Genomic DNA, 23,116 nt, shown 5'->3' on the forward strand with positions numbered 1-23,116 from the left:
ACTTCATTCTTGGGGCTGAGGACTTTAAAGGCTTTTAACTTAATGGCTTGGGGCTGGAGAAAAATCAAGTATTTGCATACATCTTAAAAGTCTGTATTCGGCTGGGAGCAGTGGCTCATGTCTGTAGTCCCAGAACTTTGGGAGGCCATGGCGGGCAGATCACCTGAGGTCAGGAGTTTGAAACCAGCCTGATCAACATGGAGAAACCTCATCTCTACTAAAAATACAAAATTAGCCGGGCATGGTGGCTCATGCCTGTAATCCTGGCTACTCGGGAGGCTGATGCGGCAGAATCGCTTGAACCTAGGAGGTGGGGGTTGCGGTGAGCTGAGATCGTGCCATTGCACTCCAGCCTGGGCAGCAAGAGCGAAACTCCATCTCAAAAAAAAAAAAAAAAAAGTATGTATTCATACATGATACTTATTGAGCCCTTTTTCTGGAAACCAGCTAAGTTCCTATTTAATCAAATGAGAAGAAGGATGTTCTAGTGAGGAGAAGCAGCAGTGGGAAGACAAGGTGGCAGGGGTGAAGGCAGGGGGACAGCACTCGGTGCAGAAGAGCTTCCGTGCCCATGTGTGGTCTGCACCGGCACTCAGGTGTGCATGTGCTGTACTCCCACGGCCCTGACTTGCGGTTGGTGAGATGGGAAGGAATGGCCTTGTATGCTGTGCTAAGGAGCTTGCATTCATTCTGGAAGCAACCCTGAACCAATTAAACATTTTAAGCAGGAGAAGGGGATCAAATCTGAGCTGTAGACTGGAGGAAGGACACAAGACTGAGGCTGGAGGGCCAGTTTGGAGGCAGGTGCAAGAGTCCAGTGAGAGACAGTCAGGGCCTGAACTCAGACAGTGTCAGCAAGGGTGGAAAGGAGGAGTCGGAGGCGAGAGAGGCTGGAGCCAACAGGGGTGGGCAGTTGAATGGAAGTGAAAGTGATGGACAGGCCAATGAGGACTCTCAAATCTTTAGCCTAGAGAATGGATAGTGGTAATCCCTTCAACCAACTCAGGGATCACAGGAAGGGAAGAGGTGGAAGAGAAATCCTGTTCCCATGCTGAGCTGATGACTCTGTGGGACACCAAATGGAGATTTGTAGTAGTAGACTGTTTGGAGTTAGAGGTCTGAAACTCAGGGGAGATACTGCTTGAGAATCCCCATTTATCTAAAACTATGTACTGAATGCCTCCTGTATACCAGGCACCGTGATGAGTAAAGAATAGAGAATGATGAACAGACAGACAAGATTCTGCCCTCAAGGACCTTAGGTTTTATGTAGGGGAGACTGACCACAAATAAGTAAACAAGCAGACAACAGAACAGTAGACTGCAATATGTGCTATGAAAGAAGAAATAACCGGTATCTATCATGACAAATCACCAGGGGAGCAAGGTGGCCTTAGAGTGGGTCAGGGAAGAGATGGAGGAAGACCATTCTTGGCAGAGCAAACAGCAAGTGCAGATGCCAAGGCAGGAAAGCACTTGAAGTTCCAGGCAATGAAGAGGTCAGTATGAGTGAGTATGAGTGCAGCGGGGCACAAGAGGTAGGCAGGGCCTAGAAGCCCTGGTGAGGAGCAATGGACAGTCACCGAAGGCTTTCAGTAGCAGTGAGACATCAGATGGGAGGAGGGGGTGAAAGTAAGGAGAGGGCAACATTCACACGTTTAAAGGACAGGAGGAGAGGAGCCCGGGAAGGAGCAGCTAGTCAGGTAAAGGGGCAGAGAATGACGTCGGAAACCAAGGGAGAAATCTGAAGAACAGAGGAGTGGTTGACAATGTCAAAGCCTACAAGGAAAGCAAGTACATTAAATATTTAAAAAATATATATCCAGCCGGGTGCGGTGGCTCACGCCTGTAATCCCAGCACTTTGGGAGGCCGAGGCAGGTGGATTACCTGACATTAGGAGTTCGAGATCAGCCTGGCTAACATGGTGAAACCCCATCTCTACTAAAAATACAAAAATTAGCTGGGCATGGTGGCGGGCACCTATAATCCCAGCTACTCAGGAGGCTGAGGAGAATCGCTTGAACCCAGGAGGTGGAGGTTGCCATGAGCCGAGATCACACCACTGCACTCCAGTCTGGGCAACAAGAGTGAAACTCTGTCTGAAAAAAAATAAAATATATATACACACACACACACACACACACACACACACACACACACACACACACACGTATATATCTCCAAAGTAGCAACAAAGAGGTTATTAACTACGTTGAAAGGGGTAGTTTTAAAGGAAGGGTGGCGGAATGCCCCAAGATGAGGAAAAACTGGAGACAGGCTGGGTGCAGCGGCTCACACCTGTAATCCCGGCCCTTTAGGAGGCTGAGGCAGGACGATCACTTGATCCTAGAAGTTGGAGACCAGACTGGGCAATGTAGCAAGACCCCATTTCTACAAAAAAATTAAAACAAAAATATTAAAAAATTGGCCAGGTGAGGTGGTGCATGCCTGTAGTCTCAGGCAGCTACTCAGGATGCTGAGGCAGGAGGATCACTTGCGCCCAGGAGTTCAAGACCAGCACGGGCAGGCGGGCGTGGTGGCTCACGCCTGTAATCCCAGCAATTTGGGAGGCCGAGGTGGGTGGATCATGAGGTCAGGAGATCGAGACCATCCTGGCTAACACAGTGAAACCCCATCTCTACTAAAAATAGAAAAAAATTAGCTGGGCGTGGTGGCGGGCGCCTGTAGTCTCAGCTACCCGGAGGCTGAGGCAGGAGAATGGCGTGAACCCAGGAGGCAGAGCTTGCAGTGAGCAGAGACAGCGCCACTGCACTCCAGCCTGGGCGACAGAGCCAGACTCTGTCTCAAAAAAAAAAAAAAAAAAAAGACCAGCATGGGCAACATATCAAAACCCCATTTCTACAAAAAATACAAAAATTAGCTGGGTGTGGTAGTGTGTGCCTGTAGTTCCAGCTACTCGGGAGGCTGAGGTGAAAGGATCACCTAAGCCGGGGAGGCGGAGGTTGCAGTGAGCTGTGATCAAGCCACTGCACTCCGGTCTGGGCGACAGAGCATGATCCAGTCTCAAAGAGAAAAAAAAAATTAGCCAAGTGTGGTGGCACACATCTGTAGTCCCAGCTACTTGGGAGGCTATGCTGGGAGGATCACTTGAGCCCAGGAGTTTGAGACTACAATGAGCCATGATTGTGCCACTGCACTCCAGCCTGGGCAACAGAGCAAAACCCTGCCTCTAAATAAATAAATAAAGAGAAAAGATGGGACTTGCTGGACCAAACATAAGGTTTCCTACAAGGGCCTGGTTTTAAGAACCCACATGCACTGGCAGAGACAGGCAGATCAGTGGGGCAGGAGAGAGACTCAGGGACACAGTGGGCTAGGAGCTGGCCATTGGTAAGGGGGCTCCATCAAGCAATGGAGATGAGCTGTGTAGTTGATGGTATTTGGGAAAGTTAGAAAAATAAGCCTGGCTTGAGACTATCACTTTATACCTTAATCCAGCCAGATTAAAGATTTAAAGAGTAAAACGATGAAACAGCTAACAGAAGAAAGCACTGGAGATTATCTCTGTGACCTAGATGTGGGCATAGCCTTTATAAAAAAGACCCCAAGGGCCGGGCATGGTGGCTCACGCCTGTAATCCCAGCACTTTGGGAGGCTGAGGCGGGCGAATCATCTGAGGTCAGGAGTTTGAGACCAGCCTGGCCAAAATGGTGAAACTCCAGTCTCTACTAAAAATATAAAAATTAGCCAGGTGTGGTGGTATGCACCTGTAGTCCCAGCTACTTGGGAGGCTGAGGCATGAGAATTGCTTGAACCTGGGAGGAGGAGGCTGCAGTGAGCCAAGATCACACCACTGCACTCCAGCCTGGTGACAGACCGAGACTCTGTCTCAAAAAATAATAATTAAAAAAAATAAAAAAATAAACAAGACCCCAAAAGCACAAATCATAAGGTGAAAAAAAATGTATGGAAGTAATTACATGAAAATTAGGATTTTAAAAAAAATGGATTAGGCAATATCTGTTTTTTTGTTTTTGTTTTTGAGACGGAGTCTCGCTCTGTCACCCAGGCTGGAATGCAGTGGCGCAATCTCAGCTCACTGCAACCTCCGCCTCCCAGGTTCAAGCAATTCTCCTGCCTCAGCCTCCCGAGTAGCTGGGACTATAGGTGCGCACCACCATGCCTGGCTAATTTTTTTGTATTTTTAGTAGAGATGGGGTTTTACCATGTTGGCCAAGATGGTCTCAGTCTCTTGACCTCGTGATCTGCCCGCCTCAGCCTCCCAAAGTGCTGGTGATTACAAGCATGAGCCACTGCGCCTGGCCTATATCTGGCATTTTTTTAAATGGCTCTTTGAGTTAGTCAAGAGGCTGAGAAAAGGAGTCAGGAGGATCCATACAGCTCATGAAGGGTCTGCAGGGATAACTGCATTTCCCTTCTGTGTCATCCTCTTAAGGGAAAATGGAAACAGTTAAAATGTGTGCTGCTTTTTATTTAATTGAAGACTTCTGTTCCTCAAGGACATCATCAACAAAGTTATCACCCAATAGACAGATATTTCCTTCTATACTAGCAACTCTAGCAAATCAACAAGATAAAAACCTCCATTTTTAAAAAAGTCTGAAAATGAAAGGCTGGAGGAAATGAGCAGGCAGTTCTCAGAAGAGGAAGCCAAAATGACTAAGTACATGAAGAAATGCCCAAACCTGCCAGGAATCAGGGACACACAAATTAAAACAAGATACCCCTTTCACACCTGGCAGAATGACAAATATTAGAATGGTAAAAACCCAGTGACGGTGAGGAGGTGGCAGACAAGAACAGCTTTTCTGGAAAGTAATCTGATGGAAGAGAGGTAGGTGTAAACTCTAGGATCCAGTGATTCCTCTCCCAGTTATACATCTCAGAGAAATTCTAGCACTAGCTCCTGTGGAAATGTACAAGGATATTCATCCTGGAATAATTTATGGATGAGGAGCTGATAGGAAATGGGTAAGTGATGGATGCATATCAAGGACTGACAGGCAGCACTAAGAAGCTATGAACCATGTGCATGTGCACTTTTAGAGCATGGTTAGATCTTTTTTTTTGAGTTGGAGACTCGCTCTGTTGCCCAGGCTGGAGTGCAGTGGAGCAATCTCAGCTCACTGCAACCTCCCTGCCTCCTGGGTTCAAGTGATTCTCCTGCCTCAACCTCCCAAGTAGCTGAGATTACTGGTGGGCATCACGACACCCGGCTAATTTTTGTATTTTTAGTAGAGACGGGGTTTCACCGCGTTGGCCAGGCTGGTCTCAAATTCCTGACCTCAAGTGATCCACCCACCTCAGCCTCCCAAAGTGCTGGGATTACAAGCATAAGCCACCACACCTGGCCTGACATAGTTAGATCTTGAAAACAATGTTGTTGAGTAAAAAATGGCATATGTAGCACAATATCATTCATATAAATTTAAAACATACACAGACAAAAATATAACATATTTTACAAGGATACAGTCAAATGCCACTTCCTTACCCTCCTCCTCACCCTGACCCCTTTTCCCCATTGCTCTCTATTCCTTTACACTGATTTTATTTTATTTTATTTATTTTTTGGAGATAGAGTCTCACTCTGTTGCCCAGGCTAGAATGCAATGGTGGGATCTCGGCTCACTGAAACCTTTGCTTCCCAGGTTCAAGCGATTCTCCTGCTTCAGCCTCCCGAGTAGCCGGGATTACAGGCATGCGCCACTAGGCCCGGCTAATTTTTGTATTTGTAGTAGAGATGGGGTTTCGCTACGTTGGCCAGGCTGGTCTCAAACTTCTGACCTCAAGTGATCCACCCGCCTCTGCCTCTCAAAGTGCTGGGATTACAGGTGTGAGCCACTGCGCCAGGCTCAATTTTATTTTTTTTTAAATGGTACCAGAATGTCTACTCCAAGAAGATTGGAACCTTGTCCATCTTGATCACTGCCTTATCTCCAGCAACTAGAACCCTACTAGAACTAGAACAAATTTATTGACACTGTCAATGCTCAGTAAATATTTGTGTTATAAGTAAGTGGCCGAGGCAGGTGGATCACCTGAGGTCAGGAGTTCAACACCAGCCAGGCCAACATGGCAAAACCCCATCTCTACTAAAAATACGAAAATTAGCTGGGCATGGTGGTGCATGACTGTAATCCCAGCCACTTGGGAGGCTGAGACAGGAGAATCGTTTGAACCCAAGAGGCAGGGGTTGCAGTGAGCCTAGATTGTGCCATTACACTCCAACCTGAGCAACAGAGCAAGACCCTGTCTCATAAATAAATAAATAAATAAATAAATAAATAAATAAATGGGCCGGGCACTGTGGCTCATGCCTGTAATCCTAGCACTCTGGGAGGCTGAGGTGGGAGGATCACTTGAGCCTCAGAGTTTGAGATCAGCTTGGGCAACACAGCAAGACCCCATCTCTAAAAGAAATAAAAATAAATAAATAAATAAATAAATGTGGGACATATAACTAAGAGAAAGTGGGGACTATGGGAGGGGAGACAAGGGCAAGAATGAGTAGGGAAAAATAAATACAAGGGAGGGACCGTGCCAGGACATATGATGATGACGTGCCATGATTGGTTCATAAAAGTGATTACAAATTATTTTATCAAATTCATTATTATGGCAAACTAGGCCCTGCATGATAAGACTGTTACCTGCCTCTCCAGCCTCATCTCATTTTACTCTGATCACTATGCTGTAGACAAGAAGTTCTCTGCCAGTTCCTGGAATATCTGATCACCTCAGGCACTTCGCACAGGCTGTCCCCTTTTCCTATACACTGGTTCTGTAATTCTTCAAAAAGGTGGTTCCGCCTGGGTGCGGTGGCTCATGCCTGTAATCCCAGCACTTTGGGAGGCAGAGGTGAGTGGATCGCTTGAGCTCAGGAGTTCGAGACCACCCTGGCCAACATGGTGAAACCCTGTCTCTACTAAAAAATACAAAAATTAGCTGGCCGTGGTAGCGGGCGCCTGTAATCTCAACTACTCGGGAGGCTGAGGGAAGAGAATCACTTGAACCCAGGAGGTGGAGACTGCAGTGAGCCGAGATCGAGCCACTGCACTCCAGCCTAGGCGACAGAGCTAGACACTGCCTCAAAAAAAACAATAAATAAATAAATAATAATAATAATAATCTGGTTCCTTCTCATCCTTCAAGTTCCAGCTGAAATGCCACCTCAGAATGGGCGCCCCAACCATCCTATCTAGTGGTATCATTACCTGTTCATTATCTTTTTTTTTTTTCTTTTTTAGAGGCAGGGTCTTGCTCTGTCACCTAGGCTGGAGTGCAATGGGGCTGTTATAACTCACTGAAGCCTCAAACTTCCGGACTCAAATGATCCTCCTGCCTCAGCCTCCCAAAGCACTGGGATTACAGGCATGAGTCACTGCTGACACATAATAATGGCCTTACTGTCTTACCAGGCTGTGATGATGTTGTTGGCGTCTCTACCCATTGAATGCAAGCTCCAAAAACACAAGAGGCCTTGTCTGCCTCATGGTATCCCCAGCACCTGACACTCAAATCGTTGATGAGTCATGAGTGAAGAGATCATTAATTATGTGTAGGAAAGGCAAAGTGCTAAATCCAGGAGCAATGGACTGGGAATAGATGAGAGTCCTGATGAAGCCAAAGAACAGGGAAGTGGGGATAGAGAGGGCTAGAGGAGGAGAGGCTGTGGTCAGGGCACCGAACTCCTGGAAGCGTTTCAACTCTGATGTGCTGGGGTGGTGGGATCATGGGCAAAACTCGAGTCATATACGTTATATAAAAGTCAAGGCCGGGCGCGGTGGCTCACGCCTATAATCCTGGTACTTTGGGAGGCCGAGGTGGGTGGATCACGAGCTCAGGAGTTCAAGACCAGCCTGGCCAACATGGTGAAACCCCGTCTCTACTAGTAAAGATACAAAAAATTAGCCGGGTGTGGTAGTGTGCGCCTGTAATCCCAGCTACTTGAGAGGCTGAAGCAGGGGAATCCTTTGAACCCGGGAGACGGAGGTTGCAATGAGCCAAGATCGCGCCACTGCACTCCAGCCTGGGCAACAGGATGAGACTCCGTCTCAAAAAATAAAAATAAAAATAAAAAAAATAAAAGTCGAGAAAGGAAAAATGTTTCTTTTCATGGTAACACATTTAGTCCTGGCAATCTCCCAGTGAAGAAGATATTCTCATAATAGCTAATAAATCTTCCTATGTGGCAGGTCCTGTCCTAGGCGCCTTAGGTGTATTTACTGATTTAATTCTCAGAACGACCCTATGAGAAAGGTACTATTGCTGTCACTTGACTGACAAGGAGCCGACGAGGGACAGGGGGCTTACGTCTTGCTCACATAGTCGTGGGCCGCGACTTAAACCCTGATCTGTAGCCGGGCGCGGTAGCCCGAGCCTGTAGTCCCGGCTACTTGGGAAGCTAGGGCGGGAAGATCGCTTGAGCCCAGGAGGTCGAGTCTGCAGTGATCACGCCACTGCACTCCAGCCTGGGCGACAACGCAAGGCCCTATCTCAAAGATAATAAAAAAATAAAAAACCCTGCTCTAATTTGCAAAGGCTCTATCTTTCCTCCCAACCACCTGAAATTTTAGTGAAAACGGGGCTTCCTGGAGGAAGGAGTAGCTAGCTATCCCGGTCCGCTACAGGTTATCAGTGCGTGAATACCCCGACTCCTAAGGCTCAGGATTTGACTGGGTCGCCTGGTCCGACTGCCCCGCCCCCAACGCGGACCCACGTGACCGCGCGCCGACCTGCGGCCGTCCTGACCTCGCGGGATTTGAGCTTCGGTGCAGACAAACACTCCCACCGCGGCTGCCTCCACTTTACCTGCCGGCGGCGACCAGCTTCTGAAGAAAAGTGTCCACCATGGTGTCGAGGAGCTTCACCCTCGAAATGGTAGTGCCGGGTGGCACAGATTCTGGAGACGACCCCTCATGCCTTTTTTCCTCACAGCCGCTGCCTAGATTGGCGCTACTTGCTTCGGCCATGTTGAAGTTGAACCGCCAAATCTAACTGGCCCGGCTTCCCCGCCCGCCGGAGCTCCCGATTGGCCACTCCCGCGACGGGCGCCTCCGATTGGAAGCGGTAGACCGTCTGTCACCGAGCAGGGCGGGGGCGAGGAAGTCATCGGAGGCTGAGGGTCGCGGGAAGGCGAGGCTTTGCGCGGTGGGATGTCCGCGACTGGAAAAATACGCGCAAGCCAAAGCTCGGGGGCTCAATAAAAACTTTTAATTACATTTCAGAGACTTCGTACAGTGCAACAGTGAATATTCACTGTTAATATTCACAAGAATCCATTTCAACAAACGTTCAGAGAGTCTGCCTTTTCATTTCCCTTGTTCCTCAATGCTCCAATCAGGTTTCCAGTCTCCCAGAGGTTTCTTTTAGTTTTGGTTACCGACCAAAACTCCAGTTTAGGGAGAATGGAAGTCCACCATCCCATCCCCACCAAAACATATTTCAGTCAAACCCAATCCCAGTCCCTAAAGAATTAGGAAAGTATGGGCCAAGGGTCCCTTTAATTATACACACATCACCCTTAAAACTGCGTGTGTGTACGAGAAATAAAGAAAAACACAAGAGGGGCTGTAAAACACTGCACAAGACAACAAAACAGAAGGAAAGTCTTGGGGGAGAAACACTAAGACGCGAGCGGCAGGATCCTACATCCTGTCCGTGACACTTTCCCCACTGACACCTTCCCCACTGTGCAATGGCGGGGAAGGACTAAAGTTGAGTCTCTAGAGGTCTTGCTAGGATGAGCTTAAAGAGATGGGGTGAGGGTGGGGGGAACTGCTTCCATTATATTTGTGGCTCTCAGGGTAAAGCAGTGAGGAGGGGCAGGAAGATTCAGAATGATCGGTGGGTCCAACCCTTTGGATGTGAACATTCCTGGATAGAACCTGGAGGACTCTCTTGACAAAGTGCAGGAAGGGATAAACAAAAATAAAATCAAGTGAAATGGGAAAACCCTCAAAGAGATCAAGATGGGCAGTGGTGGTGGTGAAGGTAGAGAAGCGGTTTTCAGAACCTGTTCTGGCCAAGGTGGAAGAATGTGCGGCAGCCATGAAGAAATATCAAGGCTTCAGGTAGCTAGCACCTTTCAAATTGGCACCATGGCCTTTCCCAGGGGGTGGGACCAATAGGGTTTGGAGGATCATCCAGGTCACACGTCTCAGGTAGAAATGCAGGGTTTGACATGCCTTCTCTATTTGCTGCACCTCTCTACCTGCAACACAGGCTTGGGGAGAGTAGCGGTAGGGAGAATGAGGCAGGGAAGAAGGAGCACTCCTCTCCTAGCTCCTGAGGAGAGCATCAGATAATCTTGGCAGTATCAGGCTGGTAAATGCAGTGGTCCTGGTATTGGGTGACTTTTTGAACTGCTCTTTGTGTTCTTCCAGCATCCCTCCACAGGGTACCATGACTGGGACGACCACGCATCCAGTGATGTGGATCTTAGAGATCACCATAGTGAGACAACACTTGTTGCCGTAAGTGAGTGATTGGGGTATTTATGTCTATGTCATGGCTGCCTGGGGCAGAGAATCTCCCCACTGCCCTCTTCTAGGTTTGGCTCTGCTGGCCTGGGTAATGTGCTGGGGAACACATGCCCACTTGTTGCCTTCTAGATCAACTACTTTCTCAACCTGATTTCTCAAGGTAGTGCTCTAAGTCCAGTGCACCCAAGACAGCCTGATCCACTTAGAACTGCCCAGTACGGGAGTCCTCTGGGCCAGGGGATGCCCCAGCTTAGACTCTCCTAGGGCTCCTGAGACTGAAGGGACAGGGAACTGGATTGTGGAAAAAGCTACATTACATTTTTCTACCTGTCTTAGGAAGGGGGTGAGCTCTGACAGCGGGATTGGCGCTTTAGCAGGACTAATAGCCTGGTTCACAGATGTTAAAACACACACACACACACACACACACACACACAAAACAAAAGTATCAACATTTCTCCCCAACCTAATAACCCCTCCAAAGAGAGGACGAGTGCTCTGGAGAACCAGAGATTTTTTGCTGCTCCTGCTCCCTGTGCAAATAAGTACCTGGCACCTTAGCCCCAAATGCAGGGAAAAGCAGAGTCATCTAGTGGGCAGCTCGGTCCCAAAATAAAAATAAGCAAGGCTAAGAGATGAAGGGAGAGAGGGTTGATAGCAGCTGCTTGGAGTCTGGGCTGAAAGCCCAAGAGGAAGAACCCGTGGTAGTAAGCAAGCTCTATGTACAGCTCTTCTCAGGGTCTCAGGGACACAGATGGAAGGGGAAGCCAGAAGAAGGGCTGGCAGGGTTGGGGGTGGGGTCTTTAGGCCAGTATCGAATACAGGGACTGAGTGAGGGAGCCCAGCTCAGAAGAGAAGTTTAAATAGTGGAGGCAAGGGATCCAGGCGTGGAGCCTCTTCAGCAAGAGCAGTTCAAAGTCTCTCTATCCCTATCCCAGATAGGCCACCTGGCCCAGGGCAGGGCTGGGTGTGTGGTGGGGGCATCTGGAGAGGGTGCTGTCCTCTCCACTCCGCCCCTGACCCACGGTAGTATGGAAAACAGCAGGCTTCTCTCCCCACCACTGGTTACCAGTGTCTCGAGTCCACCAGCTCAGGTCGGAGGCTGAGTTTCTTGAGGCTCTCATAGCCCACCACAATGACAATGGTGGAAGGTGTGGCTGAGATGATTCTGGCTGAGAGGCCCTTCATGAGGCCCCAAGGCCCTTCTTCTGCCATCAGCTGTCTGAAGGTCAGGATGATGGAGTTCTTGCCCTCAACCTGGAAAAGTCAACACAGTGGAGGGCCATTGTCTGTAGTCAGAGCCCCTCTGCTCAATTTCCCTCTGCCTTAGGCTAAAGTGGGGAGAAACAGACTCTGACGTCGGAAGGCGTGGATTCTGCTTGTGAGGGATGGTACAGCACAGTGATTTAGTATGAGCCCTGGTGCCTGACTGCCTGAGTTTGAATTCTGCTCCCCAGCCTACTAACAACATAACCTTCGGTAATTTACTTAACTCTTTGTGCCCCAATTTCCTCAAATATAAAACAGTGATAATAGTACCTGCACCATGAGGTTGTTACGAGCAAGAAAAAAAATAATATTCATAAATACTAACAAGAGTGGTGACAGAGAGTTAAGTGTACAATAAATGTTAGCTATCATTGATATCATGAGATAATCTATGTAGCTATGAGTCTTTAGACTGGATGCTGCTCTCTGGTCTCAGGGAGGCTGGGTTAAATCCTCTCTAAGACGCTCTGCAGCTCTGCCAGTCTGATTTTGATTCTGATCATTTCAATCCCTTGAAGCCTCAGAGCTGGAAACTTCCTCTCCATCTCTGCAATCTCTCACACACCCCATGAACAAATATAGGCATCTTCCCTATCACACTGAAAGCCTGGCCAAGCAGAAATCACTTCTCTCTTCTTTCTCAACAGTCCCACACCCTCCCCTACCCCTAAACTACACCTTTAGAAACCACTCTTCAGCCCCTCGGCCAATACAGGACAGACTCACTCGTTGTTCATACCTCCCCTTATATGATATGACCTTCACAAGGTATCCCAGCCATGGCTAAGAACATCCCCCACTTCTGCCCTACCTCCTTCAGCACCCTCCTCCACACTCCCTTCTTCCTCTCCAATACTCTCTCATGTGACCATCTCTGCTTCCCTAACCCTTCCACTTTTCCCACAGCCATGTCAAGGACTTTTTCACCTATGCCTCTGGGTCTTTCCAGCCTGGAAGCTCCTCAAAGTAGAGACCTGTCCTTTCCCTTGGATCTCCTCCTAGAACGCCCAGAATAAGGCTCAGGAAAGAATGAGGACTGACCCTGTGCACTTTATTATTTGCAAACCAACCAGATGCCAGTGTATTCATTTTCGAATGAGGGGGCATTCTTTCCTAGGAACAAAAATACCTATATTTGTTACTTATCTGCTTCCCAACATCCTGGTACTAGGCAAGCTGAGTTTATCCCCAACCTGTTAAGGTTATCTTCCTTCCCGCCTCCCCTCACCATAACCCAGTGACTTCATTCTCTTGTACAACTTTGATTCTCCACCTCAAATCAGACATAAAACTTTATATGGCAACACCTACTATTTGCATATTACATATCATCATTCAGATTCTATTTCCCTGGTCTAGGTGCTGTGTAACTGTCTTTAAGCTGACTGAAGACGAGCATTACTAAGGGCTTTGTCAGGGTTTTGCTGCATCCACACCATAAAATCTGTGAAACCTATTTAAGTCATTCTCATAATCCACAGAGAACTTATGGCCTACTGGAAGAACCAGACAGACTTATGAATTAACTGAAATCAATATTTCTTATAACCACAAACCTGCAAGGTAAAGGAAAGAGTCGTTGATAGGCTATGCTAATAGGCTATGGAATAGGACTCCAGTAAAGGCTGGAAGAAACCAGTAAGATTTCCTGGAGGCATGGGCATGTGATGGAGGAGAGGTATGCAAGGTAGCAGACAGAGTGAGAAGCGTTCCAGGTACTTTAAGTGCTGGGCGGGCTTCTTTTTTTTTTTTTGAGACGAAGTCTCACTCTGTCACCCAGGTTGGAGTGCAGTGGCGCGATCTCGGCTCAATGCAACCTTCACCTCTGGGTTCAAGTGATTCTCCTGCCTCAGCTTCCCGAGTAGCTGGGACTACAGGCGCATGCCAACACACCCAGCTGATTTTTTATTTTTAGTAGAGACAGGGTTTCACCATGTTGGCCAGGCTGGTCTTGAACTCCTGGGCTCAGGTGATCTGCCTGCTTCAGCCTCCCAAAATGCTGGGATTACAGGCATGAGCCACTGTGCCTGGCTGTGGGCTGGCTTCTGCAGATGCTAAGCACACAGAAGGGGCTTAGATGTTCAGGAGAAGACTGACTGGACTAGAGGGCCAGGACACAAAGAGGTGAGGGCAACAATGGAGGGCTTGAAGGTCATGCTTCTAATGGCTTCTCCAGGAGGAGGGTAAGGGAAGTGGCTAGTCTTACCTGCACGCGGGTTCGTATGACATCCATGGGATTGGTGAGGATGGAGGCAGTGGCTGCAGCCAGGGGTCCCGAGACAGCTTGAAAGACAATGTGAGGGCACTCCTTAGGACACAGGTAGGAGAGCTGCTCTGGAATCCAGGGAAAGACAATGGCTAAAGACACAAAGCACCACCAGTCTGCCCTCACTGTGCTTGCTGCTTCTACCAGGTGGCTTTCCCAACCCCAACCCAGACAAACCCTCCACCTTTCGCCACCTAACTCCTATCTTTTATTTTCTCTGCTTCCTTCAAAAAACTATTAAGTCTCAGGCCCTTTCCAGGAGTCATCTTGGTGATATCACCCATTTATTTTGATTGATTTTTTTCTTTTGAGACAGGGTCTCTTTGTGTCACACAGGTTGGAGTGCAGTGGCATGATCATGGCTCACTGCAGCCTCAATCTCCTGGGCTCAAGCAATCCTCCCAACTCAGCATCCCCAGTAGTTGGGTCTATAGGCTTGTGCCACCATGCCCAGCTAATTTTTTAAAAAATGTTTTGTAGTGCCGGGCACGGTGGCTCACGCCTCCAATCCCAGCACTTTGGGAGGCCAAGGCGGGTGGATCATGAGGTCAGGAGATCAAGACCATCCTGGCTAACATGGTGAAACCCCGTCTCTACTAAAAATAGAAAAAAAATTAGCTGGGCATGGTGACAGGCGCCTGTAGTCCCAGCTACTCAGGAGGCTGAGGCAGGAGAATGGCATGAACCCGAGAGGCGGAGTTTGCAGTGAGCCGAGATCGCGCCACTGCACTCCAGCCTGGGTGACAGAGCAAGACTCTGTCTCAAAAAAAAAAAAAAAAAAAAAAAATGTTTTGTAGAGACAGAGTCTCACTGTGTTGCGCAGGCTGGTCTTGAACTCCTGGACTCAAGCAATCCTCCCACCTCAGCCTCCCAAAGTGTTGGAATTACAGGTGTAAGCCACTGGACCTGGCCAACATCATCCATTTAAACAGGACAAGATTCCTTGGAGAGGGAGATTTCAAAATTTGCTTGCTGACTTCTTTCATCTGATGGGCAGAAAATCCTTCCTGATGTAAAAACCTTATGCCTCTTGCCCTGTTCCTCCCAACTCATAGGGTAGAAAAGCACACACTAAATGTTTGCTTCTATATGCATTGAGTAACTCTGGTAGGATATATTAAAAACCAGTGACATGGCCAGGCAGTGGTGGCTCAAGCCTGTAATCCTAGCACTTTGGGAGGCCAAGATGGGTGGATCACTTGAGCCCAGGAGTTTGCAACCAGACTGGACAACATGGTGAAACCCCTCCTCTACCAAAAATATAAAAATTAGCCGGGCATGGTGGTGCGGGCCTGTAGTCCCAGCAACTTGGAAGGCTGAGGTGGGAGGATCACCTGAGTCCTGGAAGTAGAGGCTGCAGTGAGCCATGAGAGAGCCACTGCACTCCAGCCTGGGCATCAGAGTAAGACCCTGTCTCAAAGAAAAATTAGAGCCGGATGTGGTGGCTCACGCCTGTAATCCCAGCACTTTGGGAGGCAGAGGTGGGCAGATCACCTGAGGTCAGGAGTTTGAGACCAGCCTGACCAACATGGTGAAACCCCGTCTCTACCAAAAATACAAAAATTAACCGGACGTGGTGGTGCACACCTGTAATCCCAGCTATTCGGGAGGCTGAGGCAGGAGAATCACTTGAACCTGGGAGGCAGAGGTTGCATGAGCCGAGATCTCATCATTGCACTCCAGCCTGGGTGACAGAGCAAGACTCCATCTCAAAAAAAAAAAAAAAAAAAAAATTAAAAATGAAATAAAAACTAGTGACACTGACTGTCTCTACAGAAGGGAACCAGGTGGGTAAGGAGCCTTTTCATTGCATACTACATACCCTTTCTTAACTTTTGAATTTTGAAACGTGCATGTTTTAAAAAATAAAAACAATATTAAAATAGAAAGTCATGTCCTACAATAATAAGCACTTTTCTCCAGCCTATATCAAGAAAGAAAATTCATCTTTCAAAATGCTAATGAAGATAGAATGGTACCCAGGTTAACCCATCCCAGTACCACTGAGAAGTCTACCTGCAATTGAATTTTCTTTTTACTCTCTCTGGAGGTGAAAGACAACATGTTCATTCATTTATTCAACAAAGATTTATTGAGCGACTACCATGAGCTGGTCATCTTGGATCCTGAGGATTTAACAGTAAATAAAAGAGCCTCAAATTCCTGTGCTTAGGAAATTTATATTATAGTGTGAAGAGATAATAAACAAATAAAAAGCAAAATACACAACTATGTCAGCAGGTATGTGCTATAGATAAAAATAAAGCAGGAAAGGGAGATAGGGAGGCCAGCGGTGGAGGGGAAGGGGTTGTCATTTTATTTTTTATTTTTTTTCTCAGACCTCTCAGGGATAAAGGATGAAAGCCCATTCCAAGAAGGTGAAGTCTGAGCAAAGACCTGAAGGAGACAGTGCAAGCCAAATGGATCTGTGGACAGAGCTTTCAAAGCAAGGGATAACATCCTATGCAAGGGCCCTGAGGACAAGCATACAGCAAGTGTTCGAGGGGCAGCCAAGTCCAGTACCCTGGAGCAGTATGAGTAAGGGAAGGAACAGCATATGAGATCCAAGAGGTAAGTCACTTAGGGTTTTCTCTTCTATAGTTCAGTTATCATACCTTTAAGAATTTTTCCCTCAGCCAGGCGCGGTGGCTCACGCCTGTAATCCCAGCACTCTAGGAGGCAGAGGCGGGCGATCACCTGAGGTCGGGAGTTTAAGACCAGTCTGACCAACATGGAGAAACCCCATCTCTACTAAAAATACAAAATTAGCCAGGTGTGATGGCGCATGCCTATAATCCCAGCTACTCGGGAGGCTGAGGCAGGAGAATCGCTTGAACCCGGGAGATGGAGGTTGCGGTGAGCCAAGATCACACCATTGCATTCCAGCCTGGGCAACAAGAGCAAAACTCCATCTCAAAAAAAAAAAAAAAAAATTTTTTTTCCTCATGCTCCTAGTTTTAGTAGTTTGTGGCCAGGGAGGTGGAGGCTGGCAGGGCAGAAGTGAGAGCTTCCAAGTCTCAGCTGGGATGGCAGAATTCCCTAAACTTCACCAGAACCACCTCTCCCCCAGTTCTAATATACTGTCTTCCCCAGAATCAGCATACAAACAGAAACAAAGTGAACTGGTGGCTCAGCCTCACTGGTATCCTGTTTCTCCCAAGAAAAAGGCATTTTGCAATCATTAAACTGTAGCATCTGGACCGGGCGTGGTGGCTCGCACCTTTCGAAGGCTGAGGCAGGTGGATCACCTGAGGTCAGGAGTTCAAGACCAGCCTGGCCAACATGGTGAAACTCCATCTCTACTAAAAATACAAAAAATTTGCCAGGTGTGGCAGCGGGCGCCTGTAATCCCAGCTACTCAGTAGGCTGAGGCAGGAGAATTGCTTGAACCTGGGAGGTGAAGGTTGCAGTAAGCCAAGATCATGCCATTATACTTCAGCCTGGGCAACAACAGTGAAACTCCGTTTGAAACAAACAAAAAAAACAACTGTAGCATGTGGACTGGCACTGCCTGCCTCCTTGGGCCTGTCTATTCTGGCCTCCAGGCCTGCAAGCTACAGCAGGATCCAGATTCCAATTTTAATCATGCACATATGCCATTTTCCTGGGGCTTGGGGAGAAGATGAAACACAAAAGCAAGAAAGTGGTAGAAATAACTCCATGTCAGACAGGGCACGGTGGCTCATGCCTGTAATCCCAGCACTTTGGGAGGCTGAGGCAGGTGGATCACCTGAGGTTGGGATTTGAGACCAGTCTGGCCAACATGGAGAAACCCCATCTCTACTAAAAAAACAAAATTAGCTGGGCGTGGTGGCTCATGCCTGTAATCCCAGCTACTTGGGAGGCTGAGGCAGGAGAATCGCTTGAACCTGGGAGGTGGAGGTTGCAGTGAGCCAGGATCATGCCATTGTACTCCAGCTTGGGCAACAAGAGCGAAACTCCATCTCAAAAAAAAAAAAAAAAGGGCCAGGCGCGGTGGCTCACGCCTGTAATCCCTGCACTTTGGGAGGCCAAGGCAGGCGGATCACAAGGTCAGGAGATCGAGACCATCTTGGTTAACATGGTGAAACCCCATCTCTACTAAAAATACAAAAAACTTAGTCGGGCGTGGTGGCATGTACCTGTAGTCCCAGTTACTCAGAAGGCTGAGGCAGGAAAATGGCGTGAACCCAGGAGGCAGGGCTTGCAGTGAGCCGAGATCGCGCCGCTGCACTCCAGCCTGGGCGACAGAGTGAGACTCTGTCTCAAAAAAAAAAAAAGGAAAGAGAATGAAAGAAGGAAGGAAGGGAGGGAGGGAGAGAGAGAGGGACTCCACATCTTTCATTTTTCTCCATTAGTCATTCAAGAAACATTTAAGAATCTCTTATCTACCAGGCAAAAGATGAACTCAGGCTGACTTGGTTTAAGTCCCTCTTGGCTAAGACTGGCTTGACTCTGGACAAGTATTTAATGATATAAATGAGTATTTACTTAATAATAGATGCCAGGCACCATGATAAGTACCAGACATAGAACAGAGACATGGACAGGGAGATGCCTTCATGGAATTTATATTCTAATTAAGGAGCTGGGAGTTGGGAGTAAAATAACTGCAAATTATGACAAGTACTAAGAAGGAAACAAGGTGCTGAAATATAAAACAGAAAGAGCCCTCTTTCCAATAGAATAAAGTCCTTTTCGCAAAGGTGACATGTAAGCTGAAGCCTGAAGCATAAGAAGGAGCCAACCACATAAAGAACAGGGGAAAGGGTGTCCGGGCAGAGAACAGTATCTGCAAAGGCCTTGAGGCAAGAACAGAGCTTGATGTATACCAGGAACTGAGGGAAGAGCAGTGAGGAAGAGCAGAGTGGCATGGCACAAGGTGGGGCTGGAAAAGCAGACAGAAGTCAGGTCAATAGAGATGTATAGACCATGGAAAGGAAAATTGATTTTATTCTAGATGCCGGTAAGGCACCACTGGCAACTTTAAGCAAAAAGGAGTGGCAAGAACCAGTCTATTAATTCAAAAAATATTTACTGAGCAATTAAGGTTCATGAGGCCCCGAGCTAGGTGTTGGGAGGTACAATAGTGAACAGAAACAGACATGATCCCTGTTCTTATAGACCACTTACATAGCAGGGTTATTGTGAGATTGGAATTATGAGATATACAAGCCCTCACACAGAGCCCTGGCACACATGGGCATTCAATAAATGTTAGTTTCCTCCCCCTTCCAAGAACCTTTCCACGTAGCAGAAGAGATAGGGCACACACAAATAACATCAAGGCAAATGTATAACTGCCTTAAGAAAGATTCAATGTCATGGGGATGAAAAAGGGGAAAGATCACTTCTGGGTTAAGGGTTACATGGAGAGGAAGGAAGAGGAGGCAATAAGGAGCACTTAAGGTAAGTCATGATTGCGCCAGGGGTAAGCAAACCTGGGAGGCATCTAGGTAGGGGGTGGCAGGAACAAAACACGGTGGTAGGAGAGGTGATATATGGTTGAGGAATTGTGCACTACCTGCCCAGGCTACAGCACAGACTGCCTATACCTAGGGGAGAAGCAAGAGATTTCACTGTGAAGGGAGGCTGAAGCCAGGCTGAAGAGTTTGGATTTTATTCAGTAAGCAGTGGAAGCCATTGAACATGACAACGCGAGTTGAAAAGGTCAGTCCATTAGAGATGTATGTGATGGACGGGAAAGAAGAGAACTCAGGAGGGAACAGCTAGAAAGCTGATGCAGCAGTCTAGGAGGAAGGTAACAGAGGCATGGTTTCCAGGGAAGGCAGCAGGAATGAAGAGAAAGTTGGGAGAGAAATTCTAGAGTTACCAGGACTAGACATGGGGACAAGAAAGAAGAAGTGGTCAAGCACAATCCCCAAGACTTCAGTCTCAGTGAACTGAAGAATAATAAGGCCACTGACCGATGAAAATAAGTCAGAAAAGAGAGTCAGCTTGGGATGAAGACTAGTTAATTGAAGAAAGTTTTAGACATAAGTTGATGCATGTAGATGGAGAAGTCCTACAGTCAGAATGTCTGTCCGTAACTCTCAACAGGCTAGTCTGAGAATGGAAGTAGAGATGATGGACACGTCAGAAAAATGCAGCTCTAATTGTAAATGCAGTCAAGTAAGGAGAGAAGGCTAAAGACAGACTCCAGAGAAAATGCTCACATTTCCTGGGAAGCTTTTTTAACATTAAAGGGTCAGGGTAGAGTCCAGGAACCTGACTTTTAACAAATACCCCAGAAGAAACATTGTGCTAAATAGAAGTAATAGAGCTCGCAAAAAAAGAAGAAAGAAGAAAAAGAAGGAAGAAGAAAGAAAAAAGGAAGAAGAAAAGAAGAAGAAAGAAGAAGAGGAGGAGGAGGAAGAAGAGGAAGAGGAAGAAAGAAGAAGAAAGAAGCAATAATCAGAAAAACAAAAGAAGCACCAGGAAAGTACAGAGCCACAGAAACAAAATCATTACAGGTTAAGAAGGCATCAAAATTTTGGTCAGAAGTTTCCAATGGGGTGGGACAGAATGCCCATTACCAAGGGTTGGAAGCCAACAGCAGGGATTAGGGAGGCTGCAAACATAGGCTGCCCTAATGCGAGTGTCTTGGTTACTCAAAGCTGTGGGTGGATGTCCCAGGGTAGCAGGCACACTCAAGTCCTGGTCTTCAACAATGCACCCTGCCCTTTGAGAAGGCAATCTGGCAGTATGTTTATGGAAGCCCTCAAAAATGTTATATCTTTGACTCAGTAACCCCATTTCTAGGAAATAGGAAATACTTGAAAAGTAAAATGTCTTATGAACAAAGATACATTACAGGAGTGGAGAGGTTCAAGGTTATATCACACCTTGAATTTAAAATGCTGAGGGGCTGGTGTCTCACTCCTGTAATCCCAGCACTTTGGGAGGCCGAGGTGGGCAGATCACGAGGTCAGGAGCTCAAGACCAGCCTGACCAACATGGTGAAACCCCATCTCTACTAAAAATACAAAAGTTAGCCAGCCATGGTGGCACACGCCTATAGTCCCAGGTACTCGGGAGGCTGAAGCACAAGAATCGCTTGAACCCGGGAGGTGGAGGTTGCAGTGAGGCAAGATCTCACCACTGCACTCCAGCCTAGGTGAGAGTGAGACTCCATCTCGAAAAAAAAAAAAAAATGCTAAGGAAAACATCCAACTCAAAAGCTCACTATTACCCATCAGATTCATCTTCAAATCCTAAACATCCCATGGCTTTTGTCCTCCCCCACCTTCCAGTGACTCCAAAGCACACAGAGCATATGCTGCACACTGTTCTAGTCTTTTTACCTGTCTGCTTCCCTCACTACATTAGAAGCTCCTTGAAAGTAAAAACCATGTTTTATGCATCTTTAAATCCTCTTGGATTCAAACATTTGCTGAATGAATGACCCATTCCCCCATTAAATCTCACCTCCACTCTAACATGCATAAAGCAACAGTATCTCAGCCCCATTAGAAATCCCACCTTCCTCCCCCACTGTCCTGGTCCCTGCTTACCTGCATAGAAGTGATAGAAGGGCCACCAGACAGCACTGTTTGGGATATAGGTAAGCAGTGAAGCCACATAGCCTCGATAGAAGCCGCGAAGTCCATCAGCCCGCAGGATCTGCCTGATGATGTCCTTGGTTTGGCCAAAGGCAACTACCCCTTGTCCCTCTGGGTTCCCCCGCACCTGAAAGCGGCCCATTTTCTCACCCTTGCGTTGCATCATCAGGTGCTGGGAGACTACATCAATGGGCACTGTGATGCTCTGGGCCACAAGGGAGGCTGAGCCACCAGCCACCAGTGATTTGACTGTGTTACTCTGGCTGTAGTCAGCTACAAACTTCCGGGTGAGCTCATAAGTGGTGACATAACACTGGCCAGAGATGAGGGTGAAGGTATTGACCAGGAACCCTCGGTAAAGGCCAGTGATACCATCTGCTCGCAGGATCTTGATGAAGGCATCGAAGGTCCCATGGTAGAGGCTCTTCCCCTTCTGAACTTGCAACCGGGTGCGGATGAGGGTGAATGGGTAGACGCTGACACGGATCATCATTGTCATTGCCACACCAAACACGTAGAACTTCTTCTTGTCCAGGTGTTCCCACTCGATGATCTGGATGTTGCGTTTGTCCTCCATGGTGCCTGAAGACCTGGGATTTGAGCAGCATGGAGGGATGTGAAGGAGGGTGGAGCTTTTTGCTTTCCCCTTCTGGCTGAGCTCTGAAGGCCCATTCTCAGCCCTCATCTCCTGGACACTCACCTGCCCAAAGCTTGGACTCCACCCAATCTGGCTCTGTCAATCCCCACTTAAGTCTTCTTTCATAGATCAGGATACTGTCCCCTTCTCGGTCCTTGGCCAGGCCTTTCTTACTCAGTTTCCCTCCTCCAGAAATTGTCCCTCACTTCAATGATTCCCCTGGCTCCATGGCCTCCTCAGCTCCCTACCCCAGCTTACAGGATCTTCTATCCGGACTCTCTGCCTCTGTCTGGGCCCTGGTATCACTACTTTGGCCAGGGATCATTCTTTTTGTCTGGCTCACCCAAGCAGAGCTCAGGATGCTATGGACAAACCAACTACCTGGCAGGATGCAGGGCCTTTAAGCAGGTGAATGGGACGTCACTAAGTGACATTTGGGAGGCTCCTGAAAGCTCAAAGGGACTGTTCCCGTTTTGATGCTCCTGGGCCTACTGAGGGGGCATCACCTTTGACCTTGCACCCTCAGCAGGGTGCCTCTGACTGCCACCTACCAACTGACTCATTTTGTTTCTGGTTTCCTGTGCTGGCCTCTCAGAGCTCCCCTGACCCACAGTCACTACATTTATATGATACTTTCTCCTGTCTGCATTGGAAGAAAGTACAGAGGAGAGGACAAGTGGGGCTTTCACACCACAGGGCACCCCTCCCCCCCAACCTCCCCTTCCTCCAGCAAAAGGAGTTAGAAGGTCAGGAACAGGCCAAAGGGCAGAGTCCTCTTCAGTTATTAGATAACTCACTCTGAGAAAAACAGAAAAGAACCACCTGAGAGCTAAGTAGTTTCCCTGGAGAGTTTGGGGAACTACAGAGTACAGAACACGTTGGACCCCATGCTTTCAACTCTAAGCATATAAACCACAACCTCAGTCTTAGATA

At 47.8% G+C, this 23,116-nt stretch overlaps 2 protein-coding genes across 6 annotated transcripts in view; both read right to left on the bottom strand.

Moving 5' to 3' along the window:
* Positions 1-9,178, bottom strand: part of PMF1 (polyamine modulated factor 1) — a 27,628-nt gene extending 18,450 nt beyond the window's left edge. For both annotated transcript variants that reach the window (XM_054485372.2, XM_054485363.2), the window contains exon 1: positions 8,798-9,178. In XM_054485372.2, the coding sequence (XP_054341347.1) occupies positions 8,798-8,958 (161 nt within the window). In that variant the 5' untranslated portion in view covers positions 8,959-9,178. The remainder of the gene's footprint in view (positions 1-8,797) is intronic.
* SLC25A44 (solute carrier family 25 member 44) overlaps positions 9,178-23,116 on the bottom strand; it is a 19,013-nt gene continuing 5,074 nt past the window's right edge. For 2 of the 4 annotated variants that reach the window (XM_054485305.2, XM_054485315.2), the window contains 3 exons: positions 21,499-22,136; positions 13,946-14,073; positions 9,178-11,727 (listed from right to left, as the gene is read on the bottom strand). In XM_054485305.2, coding sequence (XP_054341280.1) covers positions 11,536-11,727; positions 13,946-14,073; positions 21,499-22,123 — 945 coding nt within the window. In that variant the 5' untranslated portion in view covers positions 22,124-22,136 and the 3' untranslated portion in view covers positions 9,178-11,535. The remainder of the gene's footprint in view (positions 11,728-13,945; positions 14,074-21,498; positions 22,137-23,116) is intronic. The other 2 variants (XM_054485344.2, XM_054485336.2) reach the window with 1 other exon arrangement.

The sequence above is a fragment of the Pongo pygmaeus genome, chromosome 1 (assembly GCF_028885625.2).
Source record: "Pongo pygmaeus isolate AG05252 chromosome 1, NHGRI_mPonPyg2-v2.0_pri, whole genome shotgun sequence".
NCBI classification, from domain to species: Eukaryota; Metazoa; Chordata; class Mammalia; order Primates; family Hominidae; genus Pongo; species Pongo pygmaeus.